Source organism: Bombus huntii, chromosome 15, assembly GCF_024542735.1.
Source record: "Bombus huntii isolate Logan2020A chromosome 15, iyBomHunt1.1, whole genome shotgun sequence".
Lineage (NCBI taxonomy): Eukaryota > Metazoa > Arthropoda > Insecta > Hymenoptera > Apidae > Bombus > Bombus huntii.
Window position 1 is genome coordinate 5840933 of NC_066252.1, and position 12710 is coordinate 5853642.

At 37.3% G+C, this 12710-nt stretch overlaps 1 protein-coding gene across 7 annotated transcripts in view; it reads right to left on the minus strand.

The window, feature by feature from the left end:
• Positions 1–12710, minus strand: part of LOC126873902 (venom dipeptidyl peptidase 4-like) — a 303798-nt gene that overhangs the window by 74726 nt on the left and 216362 nt on the right. For all 7 annotated transcript variants that reach the window (XM_050635247.1, XM_050635250.1, XM_050635249.1 and 4 more), the window contains one exon: positions 9342–9511. In XM_050635247.1, coding sequence (XP_050491204.1) covers positions 9342–9511 — 170 coding nt within the window. The remainder of the gene's footprint in view (positions 1–9341; positions 9512–12710) is intronic.

The following is a 12710-nucleotide window of genomic DNA, read 5'->3' on the forward strand; positions in this document are numbered from 1 at the left end:
GGGGACGACATACGCTTCCGGTGAAATGTTTGGAGCAGCCTTTGAATTTTAGATGATACGAATATTTCGTGTATCTTTAGGAGAAATAAGAATATTATCGTTACGAGTGTCGTTTATAAGTATAATTAATTACAGTGCCAACGTTATAAAATAGCAATATCATTAGTAAAATATTTATTTATATATGCAAGTCATTATTTCTTTCGAAATACTAACGTGCTCTAATCTTTTGAGCGCAAGTGAAATAAAACTTTTATGCGCTGTCCGTGATCTCTTAATAGTGGAGCTTCTACAGTTGGCTCCTATGGTGATATTTAAGCTGCTAAAATCTGAATTTAATCAACAAATTGTTTACGAGCCACTGGCAAATTATTTTTATCGTTGCAGCGAATTTTTTCGTCACTTAAATTATGCTCTAGTAGATTTAAGATTTCAGAGTTAATAAAATTCGACGTAGAAATTAATCTATACGAAACTAAATTAAAACTACGATTAATTAAGACCTCAGTAGACGAACAGATATGCTTGTTAGAAATATCTCTGAAAGGGAAATATTTCAACGAAAATATTTCAATGAGGCGTTCATTGTTCGATCTGTGATTTCATAAAATTTTTTCGGACAATGTTGTGACGTGTGAGAGTCTTGCGAGGTCGTTCTGTTCAGGACGCAATTAAAAATTCACGAAATATTTTCAAATGGTTCCGAAACGATGGCAAACAACGAAATTAAATAACGCATTTATTAAAATTTCGCTGCGCACCCGGGCATAAAATTTCCAAAATGCTGCATGTTTATGCACGACCGATTGAAATGAAATCGTGTTTCATATTCTGCGAGTGACTTTGTAAAACGCGATAAAAAATCGATGATAACATCGAAGTAACAATTTTCCACCAATTCGGATGGTGGAAAACAACCAAGAGAATAATCGTCCAACAAAGAGAACAAAGGTTGAATTTATTCAAAGTACAATACTTGACGAGGCAAATTTTTACTTGAATTCCATCTTTGATCAGATTTTCTTGATTAAATAAAAAAAAAACTAAAAATGAGTTTGCGTAAGATTCGCTGACAAGTCACACTTTTCTGTCACGTGCTTATTTATTCTAACGCATTTTTTGTAGCTTAATGAAACAATAACCCACTTCATTTAACGAGTTAACTAACAATATGAACGTCCCATTTTCCCATTGCGCGATGAGAACGAATAGGGAACGAATGACCAAGAAGAAAAAAGAAAAATAAATAGAAGGTGAAAGGGGAAGAGAAAAGCAAAGAATTTGGTTTATAAATGGCCAGGTGAACGATATTTTTCTAGAAAACGGGCCATACCGTGGTTTACCGCAAATCAACAAGACTATGGCACCGAAGGGTTGAAAAATGCATAGGGAACGACGGCCGAAATAAAAGAGGGAAGAAATATGTTCGAGACTCCCGAGCGGAAAAAACAGAAAGGAGAGGATACTTTAGATTGGGCGGCGTTTGAGAACGAGGAACGAAAAAGGTAGATGGAACGTAGAAAAAAGGGGTGGCTGAAAGCAAAAAATCAGAGGGGCAATTGGGTAGGAAACGAGTCAATGCGCCTGAAATTTATTATGGGGAAATCGGTGAGCATTGTTCGAAATATATAGCCGTGTAGAACTGTGGAATTACTGACGCTTCCAGCGATTATTATGCCGCATTCTCGCATTTTAAAATTCATCGATATAATCTATTGTTCGATACTCCACTTTTTCATATTGAATTTATCAGGCAGGATAAGTTTTGATTGACACCGAAGAACGACTTTTAGCATCAGGATCAACACTTTTGCTAAAATCGGATTAAAGAAAATCGGCAAACGAATTCGTAATATAATAAATTCCATACATTTCATATAAATCAACTTGCAACAGCGTATTCACAAATAAAGCTGGCGCAAATATCGATTTATCTGTACCTTAATCAAACAAAAAACCATCCCATTATTTTTTACTTTCATTGTCGATATAATTTATAGATATCAACTTGCTTAAACAAAAACCTAGTCCACTATTATCATTCCATATTTTTCTTACAATTTCTGTTACAACTTTCACTAAAACATTTACGCCTCTCTATTTATACAACATATTTTCCTCTATTTTCACGGAACCTACACTACGGAAAAAAGTGGAGAGAACATACGGCGTATTTAAAAAAGAAGCGAAGCGAAATTTCATAAATTTTATTTCCCATGCACGTGGCAACGCTTCGAATAAACGTGGAACTACAATTTGATATTTACTTTACCGCGTCTTAACATTCCAACCGCTTTCATTTCGCTTTTGTAGAAGGCTCGAAGGCAAGAATACTCACGAGCAAACAAGGTACTAGCCTTTCCATGATACTCGAGAATAAAGCGTCCTTGTTGCAACATTCATCGAAACAAAGAAAAATGCAGCTGGCAGGCAGGAACGAAACGCGTCTCGTTTCGCGAAATCGAGCGTTCTTCCGTCTGGTTAAAATCGACGAAGCCATGGACGAGTAAATCGCCGGAGAAAAAATCATTTCAGAACACGAAGAAAGCGTGCCGGCGCGGTAAGAGACGTCGCCTCGAGGAAGGTGTATCGGTCTAGGAAATGGAAATTTAAATCTTCTCCGGTATCGAGGCCTCGAATCCTCTCTTCTGCTTTCTCTCCTTGTCCGTCAGATTGGTCCTTTAACTATTCTTTATCCGTTTGCTTTCTTTCTTCTTCTCAATCTTCTCTTCATTGTGCAATCTTTGTAATCTTTAAATGGACTCTTTGCTCCCACGGACTTGAGATTCGTGACGAGTATCAAAGTAGGCCACTTTGTCCGGCGGAAAATGAGTTTTCGCGGACACGTACTTGGAAAAAAAGAGAACGCACCGAAGATGTTGGTCGAACGACCACCGGGAATCCTCGCCGTCCCCATTTTTTCCCCCGTCAAGAGCTTTTTCCCCGTTTTACTTGCGTAGTTGCTTTTTCTCCTTCCCGGCTCTGTTATTTGGTTTTGTTACAGTTTTTCTTACCACTGGATTTCTGGGTTTGTTAGTATGCATGCCGGAACGCCTGTTACCTCTTCACGTCAGAATTTCGTCGTTTCATCCTCCGGTATTGATCGAATCCGTGGAACATTGTTCAGGTCATTTAAACTCGGTTTATCCTCCGAGAGGAGCGAAATTCCGTCGATAAAAATTTGTATAAGTTTACCTCTTTGAAAATCGAGGTAATTATTTCTGAATTACGGAGACTTGTTTCGCTCCTTGGATTATCAAAACGTTTTGTATAATACGAACATGAAAATTTTCCACGGTGAGTGTCCAAATTTTAGGTTGTCCCAGAGGTTTCTTTTGTTTTACAAGGAAATAATAAACGCATAACGTCTTTTCTTTCATATTAATTTATTGAATTACGTATGACCATAGGAATAGAAATAGAACAAAATGGATCATAGAAAATTCGATGGAATAATATAAAACGAAAGATGTGCGTCCTCGGTGTACATTAACATTTAATCGGTGTACTCTTACACTCTTTGCATCTAACTAATCGTTCCCTTCTTCTCAACTATGTCAAAAGATTTATCACGACTGTCGCGTATTATCTTCGCATATACCAATAAAGTTGCTGACGTTCACTTAATTGCATTTTAATTCTCTTTATTTACATGGCTGAACTTCAAACTTAGCTTGCAAACGATCGCTTCTCGGATCGTATCGAATGAAAAGTTGATAGCGTAGTTTGTCTCTTGCCAAACAAAGCTTAAATACACGATCCGTCCCTTGTCTGAATTGCAAAGGATCCACGAGTACTAGGCGCAAGGAAGCAACCCCATTAAAGAGGGACGACGTTATTCATCGTTCAGGTAAACTTGCAGCAGCTTCCTCACCGGGCAATATTTGCTGTTGTCCATCACCGGCATCAATCCTGCTTTCTAAAAACCCATTAAAAATTACACAGGCGCTAGCTTCTGCCCTCTTCGACCGTATGCTGGTTCCCTTTCATCTCTTTCACCGTCAACTCCGACCGAGCCTCTGCTGTAGCAGAATTTCGAAGATCTCTGAGAATTCTTCAGACTTCAAGGTAAAATTTACGCTGCGAAAATCGCGCGGAGATTCTCATGTATTCGACTTGCGGATCTCTTCGAAATCTTCGATTCCTTCTGTGCGATGCCAGAAACGGTCTGGCAGAAGGGAGGAACAATTTTTCTCAATCTTCGCTAAATGGATCTTTTTTTTTTTTTATCAGGATACGTGTGTGGAATAGTTGCATTTCCATTCATATCTTTCTGTCACTACTTTTATAGTCTAAGTTTGATAAAGTTCCGAGAAATTGGACTGCATAGAAGAATGTTCCAAACTATTTCTTTGGAAGCAAGGAAATTTTCTTTCGCGCCTTTGATTTTTGTAGCAAGCTTCTGAGAAACATTTGAGGCTGGCGATTTTAAAGAAAATAAGAGCTCAAGTTGCACAGAATAAGATGAGATACATATGATACGATCCCACCATTTATACAGCTTCGACATTAGTGTTAAACATCAAGTAATACTTTTTTTTATTATAAAATATTTTGTTCACTCGTAATAAATTTTAAGAAAAGAAACAACGTGTACAGTTATGGAAGAGAACAATTCACTGCACCACACAATTCGCCAACCTTAATCACAGCAGTGTTGATAACTTACTAATGCGTTTTGATTTGTATAAATTTTTGTTTTCGCTTATTTATGCATTTACCTTTGGTGCATAGCATTGTCAAGCGAATAAACAAAATTCTAAAAATTAAACTGTCTGACTACGAGTAACTTCAACTTTTCGAGGTGTATTAAAACATATCCCACTATTCATAAAAAGCTAAGCAAAAAATGGGACTGTTTTTAATGAACTAATGAATATATATATTTCCCGAAGAATTAAAAATTCTACATAAAGTTGAAGAAGGATCATCGAATTTAATAATTACACACAAAAAAAAAAATCGAAGGCAACGATGCAAAATTCCAGAAAATTTCAAGCAGTTACGCTTACTAATAAAAGTAGAGTACAATAGAAGAGATCAAGTGAAGCTACTCAGACTGCTAATTGGACACAGAAGACTAACGCACAAATTTCTATTACAACGAGAAGCTGCTCCGTGTTGCGAACCCTGCGACCTACCGCTCACAGTACACCAAGCGATACTAAATTACACAAAATTAAACGAATCACGTAACAGAGTCAGAATCCCCAAGCAACTCAAGGAAGTATGTTCAGTTTGAAGCAAAGTAGAGGAAATCTCTCGAAATTCAACAAATCGACGTTACACAACATTGCGTTGCTTACGTTAAAGTACGTACATTACTGAAACATCTACTTACTAATTAATCGAGTTCAGGTGTGTTAAATTTCTTATCAACAGTCATAGTACTCTTATACGACTACAAAAATTTCATGCTACGAATACGAGCTGTATAGAACCCGATAAAAAAATTTCGTTGGAAAATGAATTCCTTAGAAGACTGTGTGTCGATACTTTTTCGTAGACGCTTTTTACTCGAAAATGAAAACCATTCGCCAAGTTTTTCCAGGGAGTACTTGGCTTATGGAGTTTCCAGGGGTAATTGATACATAGTAAACGGTGGCGACTGACGGCCACATTTCGCAAGTATGCTTGGCCACGTACATATTTCATACTCATCCGTCACGGAGATTAAGTGGCTGCCAACACGTGGTTACCCTCGGCAACGAAGCAATTTTCAAACCAACCACCTCTCTCTTTCTCTCTCTCTTTCTCTGTGTAACTTAATAACAATCTTTAACTACCTCGTGGAAGACCAAAGAAAGTTAAAGAAGCTTTTTATAAACCGAAAAGACAAATGAATCAGCCTGATGGAAAATCCTTAGGGAAAGAGTAACACCTCGAAGGCGTTGTATGCAACATGGTTACACAGGTCGGTGAGCTTTAACGGAACAGTGTTGTTAACCACGCTACGATTGCGCGAATTAAATTGCGTAAGTTGAAGTTGCCTAGAAAACCGGACTCGTTAGAAGTTGCAATGAAAAGCCACTGGAGTTAACGGTAGGCTGTATGTAATTTTATTGCTGTGTAATTTTTGTTCGGGACTCTAACCCTTTTTGTAATTGGGACATTCAAAATGGGACGTTCGATGGAGGACACTGTAAATTTGACGAATCGATAGAAAATTGTCGAACCTCGTTTGGAGGTTCAATATCGTAATAAATATGTCGCCATTTATATATAAGATCACGAGTTATCAGATACAATAGAACGCACACTCGTCGGATAGCAAATACTAACAAGCTTGAAAAAATGAAAAAAGAATGATTCTGCGAGAAAATTTGCGCTTCATGGTATTCCTTTTTTCAGGCCATTCAAACTGTATCATAAAAGCTTTTCATTTCACGAGAAGCAAGGTTATTTAGATGGTCTCTTTCGTCTCGTTCGGGCAGCCTGTCTGTAACAAAGTTAACTTAAAGTATCGTCACGTTGCACGAAATCCTAGCCGAGCTAATTGTCCTCCTCTAATTTATTATTAATTAATTTCCCTAACAATGTGAATCGACTACAATGCCTGTACAAAGTCAGCAGGTGTTCTAATACTTATGAACGAGTTGTACCTAACTTACTGGACCTGGTTGTCATTTAAACGACGCGTCCACGAGAAACCGGTGGTCCTCTGGTAGTTTGTTAACGAAACGAAAAAACCAGCGACCAGAGAAAGGGAGAGAAAAAAAGAACGTTTCAACTCGAAGCATTAAATAGACACGCAGCTTTCAGTTAGCTCGCGGAGTTTCGCAGAAAAGACAAAAATTAGAGCGACCTTCCTCGCTCTCTTTCTCTCTGTCTCTCTCTCTCTCTCCCTTTTTCTCTCTTTGTTTTCCTTCAACCGGTAAAATAGCCGGGGAAACTGGCAACACGAGCGGATGATATTAATTCCCTGGTGTTTTGTTTCGGTTGCTTGGACCCTTATTTTAACCCACGGAGGAACATGCACGTGGACGAAATATCCAGCGGATTCAAAGTTTTTCCGATGTAATCTCGCGGTGGGTATGCGTAACTCGCACGGACGATATCAATCTCCTTTTTTGTTGCTGTTTCGAGAAACGCCAGTACCCAGATATGCTTCTGTGTCATTTGGTCTTTTAATATGTGCGCGGAGTTTTGGTAAAAAAAAAAGCCAAGGGCAACATCATCGAAAATTGTTCGATTTGTAGTACGAGCTAGATTCAGGTAGGTCTGAACGTGAAAAAAATTTCCAAGAAAGAGAATATCAGGACAAATAGAAATACTCTAGAGCGAACAGATATCTTTAATGATTTTTAATCCTTCGACTGCTGTTGGTGTCCATAAACGCTGAAATATAAAATTCAGCGCGTTTCGTGAGTAGCTGCACCTTTATTTCTTTTTTTTTTTTTAGCATAGATATGTCTGGATCGCTTGATGCGACGTTTCCCAATATGATAAACCGTTCTTTTTAATTTGGAGACTAAATTGAAAAGAAATTAATTCAATTCATATATTACTTCCAGCATTTTTCTGAAAAAAGCTAGTAGACGCTGTTTAAACCGACTGAATATTAACGGTACTGTCAGAAACTGTAAAATAATGACCATAATATATCTGGAATAACAAGCTGAATACTTTATATCCGTGCCTAGATTTCCAAAAGAAATAACGTTCAAATTTCTAGCAATTTCATATTCCATATTTCTTTCAGAAAGAAATAACGTTTACGCTGTGACAAAAAGATGATCTGAAGCACAGAACAAAAATTTTATTTCATGGAGGTTGGACTATAATAAAACAGTTAAATTTTGCTTCAACGTTACGTTTAAATTCACATAGTATGGAAAATTCTAATCCAACCATTTCTAATCCATTCACCAAATTTCAACTTTATCGCGATTCTATTTAAAACGTCAGTACCTTGAATTCCTTCCACATTTCATCCTCTCTTAACTTCTATAAAGCTTTCTGCTTGAAATAACCGGAAAAGGAGCGAAAGCTGACCGAAGACACGTACGCATATTCGTTGCACGCTCGCTTTTCGCTTTGTGCACGCGTCAAATTATTTTCTAAAATTCGATGTAGTCTCTAGAAAGCACAAAAGCTACGCGTCTTCAAGCGTCAACCCAGCTAGCGTAGTTTTCGTATCCGCGATAGCGTGAAACATCAAACAGAATGCGAGACAGGCCGCAACAAGATTCTTCCTTTGGTTAAATTTTCTTTCGGGTCACACAAAATTTCTGACTCTTTGATGACGTAACTTTGCGTTAAGATCGGATTACGTTCAATATTATTGTTATTAATATTAGTGTCCGTCATGTTGAATAACATCATATTCAAAGAATATGTTGTTTATGGATAAACATGCTCGAATTATAATTACAGAAATAATATCATGACAAAGTGTACTTTTAATTTCTTCGCTATGTCAGACGTATCAAATTCATACATTTTACGACCTCTATGAGTATGCACATTTTTTTCACTTCTTCCTTGGATTTTTATTATCATCATAATGTAATTGACTGTTTAAAGGGAAACTCTCGGAAACTCTGATAGAAATTCCTTTCCTGTTATACGAAATAAGTAGATAAATAAAAGATTCTGTAGACGTAAGGTGTAGGTTCAAACCATCCTGTAATTTTGATTCCTCTGCGTCAACAGGATATTATATCGCATCGCTATGCAGTGATTTCTACTACAAACTGGATACTCTTTATTTTTTAGTCAAATCCATTCGCAATCGCGACTCGGTTGAAAAATCGATTTCTCGTCGTATTTATTCCAAGAAAATGTTAAAAGTTACGTGAAAACTCTGTTCCTTGCTAAATGTCGGCACGAAACGGCAGAGAGTATAAATAATCTCTGCGTGTCACTTAAGAAAAGTTAGGAAGCTGGTTCCCGGAATCCGCACTGTTTACTCAAACGCCACAGTGTATGGTTATGCAAAGAAATAAATATTCAAGATATTTCAACCGAGCCAGGGAGCAGAGAAAATACTAACAAAGATAGGACACAAATAGGCTGTCACGTCGAATTCTCCGACATTAAATGTCAGGAAAACCGCGCATTATATGCATCTCTTAATCTCTGTGCCAAATCCTCTTTCAAATGCAGCACTGTTGAACGTGCGAACGTTGCCTACGTATGTGCGAACGTGACCAGCGAATTTTGATTTTTGCCTCGAATCCTCGTTCAAATTTCGCACTGTGCAGCACCATGAAACTACTATTTTTTGACTCTACTCGACAAATATCGTACGCTATAAAGAAAATCATAAATTCAATGTACCCCGAAAACGAAGTCGAGCCGGTTCTTATCTGCATGCAGTTTTCCATGCGAACGCTTACCTTGGGATAATGGATCGAGATCGCGGACGTGTACTGGAACGTCAGGCTTCCTGGGTAGCCGTAAAACGGTATCGTTATGATCGGTGTATGGGAGTCGTCGAAGTAACCGAAGGCCAGTTTACTGCCGCTTGGAGAGAACCATAAAGCCTTGTTCGAGCCGAACACCTCCTCTGAAATGGAACGAACAATCGTTAGACCGCGGTTTACGATAACATGCTACATACATATTATTTGCGGTTGTTACTCGTGTGCATACAGTGTACAAGCTTGGAATTCTTTGATTCAAACGCAGTGGGTGTAAGTGTGATTTATATGGTGCATTTGTTGCAACGAATTTATCCATCTAGCGAATTAAACTAGCAAAGCGGAAATTTCGGAATTTGAAATCTACGCTTATGACGAACATTCCTGATCTTTTTACTATTTTTCTTCTTTCCCTTTGACCGATATTGTAAAATAACGATGTACTTGATTTAGTCTATAACTCACAATATTTAGAAATTATATATTTTTGCGAGAATTTGAATATCAAGTTTCGCAGTGATTGCAGTCGATCGCCTCATTAATGTAAATTTTCCTCTGTTTCAGGCTAAAATTCCCGATATGTATTTCGTTATTGGAGTAGCTTACGGTCGCGGTGTTTTTATTAAAAAGTTATCGTTTATTTGATACGATACATATGTATGAAATTGGAACAAGCATATTTGGTGAAGACAATCTACCATATCGCAGCCATATCGTTTATTCAAGAAAATATTCTTCTCGTAATACGGCCGTTTCTACGAGAAAACCGAATTCGTATAAACGAATTCGCTGTTCACTCCCGGAAATTATTCTCTTAAATCGTGCTCCTTTAACGGACAAACAGAAAGGAGAACACACGAAGACGAGGAATTATATTCGACGCGAGACATCGTTCGAAAAATACGTTTCTCTGGAGAGCGTTTCAACTGTCCACGAAAGAAGTTTGCTCAGAAAAATATCTCTCTCTCTTGCAACAAGGAAATGCCATATTCACGGTACACTTCGCCTTTTCGTGTAATTATTCTCGTTAAATAAACAACTAGACGACGCACGAAAGTAAAGAGAAGAGATGAAAATAAAACCGGGGATGAAACACGAGGGGAAAAGTTTATATTGTACAATGTGTGTTAAAGAAAATGTGTGAGATATTTAAAAGGCATGACGCTAGAAATCAAGATAATGAGAAGAGTTCGTATATAAAAATGTCGTTTGAGGCTTATTTTTCAAGACATAGAGAATTTAATCTTGCTAGTAGTGCGAGTCAATGAATCAGCCGGCGAAGCTTCGTCTCTATTTCATTACTCGCGTTTCATGCCTTTCGCTCTGGTGGATAAAATTCGGGTCAAATTTTAGCAACGCGTAATACTCGTTAAAATACGTACAAAGACCTTAATGAACATGAATCAAAGTGGCTGATTAATTTCGCTATTAATTTTAATATAAATATTAATTTACATAACTTTTCATCTGCATATTTATTATATTCGGTTATCCCGTAAGTAATGCGATTTTTCGAAAGTGTTCGGTTTCAAACACTGACAATTTTCGTCTAGTAACCTGAATTTTAAAAGATTGGAATCGAAAGCTTAATAGAAGCAAGCAATGAATTATGAAATATACGGAAAAATTCGTCACTGATCGATTGTCGACAGGTAATTCTTCATTAGATCTGATATATGAGAACGATTGTATTAGTTATAAAATGACCTGAAACATACTAATATGGAAAATATTCTACGATTTAAGTATACAAATATCTTTTTCTCTCACTGCGTGTGATATTAATTAATATCGATTTAATATCACGATTAGCGTTTACTAAGCTTTCCTGCATATTTCTATTAAATGGAAATTCTCCAAATATGATTCTTTTTGAAACACCCTGTCTGTATAAAGATGCGACTCACAGAGAAACGCATTTTCTTGCAGAAGCGTGACCGCTCAAACGTCCGTTTTAAAACACGTCTAAGTAATTTCTTCGAAATAATTCCACCGCTGAGCTCGAAAGCACTTCACCTTTTCTACCTTTCGTCCTTTATAAATATATATATATATTTTCTTTTTATATTTTACAGTGCACGCTGGCGTAAGCCAGAAAGGAGTTCGCCGCTCAAACAGCGTTTATCGAACGAAACCCAGCGAGAATTCGCCGCAGCTTGCGATTTCGGCTTTCGCACGCGGCGTCGTTAACGTTCTGCTCTTTTCCTCGCACGATCTCGTCAACGCTCGTACACGTACCGAAAGATGAAAGCGTAAAAAACGGGTGGAAAGGTCCTGTCAAAGAAGATCGGGTGAATTGGCCGAATTTGTGAATTTTGAATGCGGTTCGTTTCGGTGTGACAGGAATTTGGTAGAATGCGGTGAATTTTTCTGGAAATACCGCGACAGTATTTCGTAAGACAGAAGCGGCAGAGTGTTGAAAAAAGAGTCACGGCTTAAGTTTAAAGTTGGAAATTTGGAAAATATTTAGAGGAAAAGGTGGCAAACTAATGACGATCAAGCAAACGTTTCTACATATTGCTACGAAGAAACGTATCCTTAAATATTCTCTTCGTAGTGATAAAAATTCCTGACTTTTCTTGACTTTGGTTTGGTTATCGCGAATTTTTTCGCAAACATAATTTCAAGAAACAAAATCCTAAATTAAGTGTCTAAAAAGCTGCAAATATTTCGAAACGCTAGAAACAAAATGGCAAATAGATCTTTGAAAAAGCTTACTATCAAGAGAGCATAGAAATATAGCACATAAAATATTGATTCCAAATAAGTGCAGAATTTTTTAACGAATTACTAATGATCCTTTGATTAAACGCATTTTATAAGAAGTATCAAACAACATAAAGTATCTTTATATTCATTTATAAAAGCGAAACACCTCTGTCTGTTCCGTACGATCATTGACATAATCAAATAACAGTATGAAAATTAACATATTCATATTTAGAAAAAATAGGTATTTGAGCGAGAAAGCATATACTCTATATGATATAAGCTATTAAAACACTGACAGCTTAATTCATGGTTTAGTTAAATCCCCTAATCAACAGTTGGTTTTAAATCACCGAAAAACTCATAAATGGCAGAAAAAAAGGCTGGTAGAAAAGTTATTCGACTTCAATTATGACGCGTAATTATCTTTCTGATAACTAATTTCTCTTTTTTTTTCTCTTTCTCTCTGGCTTGCCTTTTCCGTAGGTTTCTTTGAACGATTCCCAGCTAAAAATTCTGGAGACCTCATCGCAGGCGACGCGCCTTTGGTAAAACGTAAGCCACGGGACACGTTTCGTGACTCTGGCCGTGATTACACTGGCCGGTACTTTGTAATTTTGATTCCCGCGATATAAA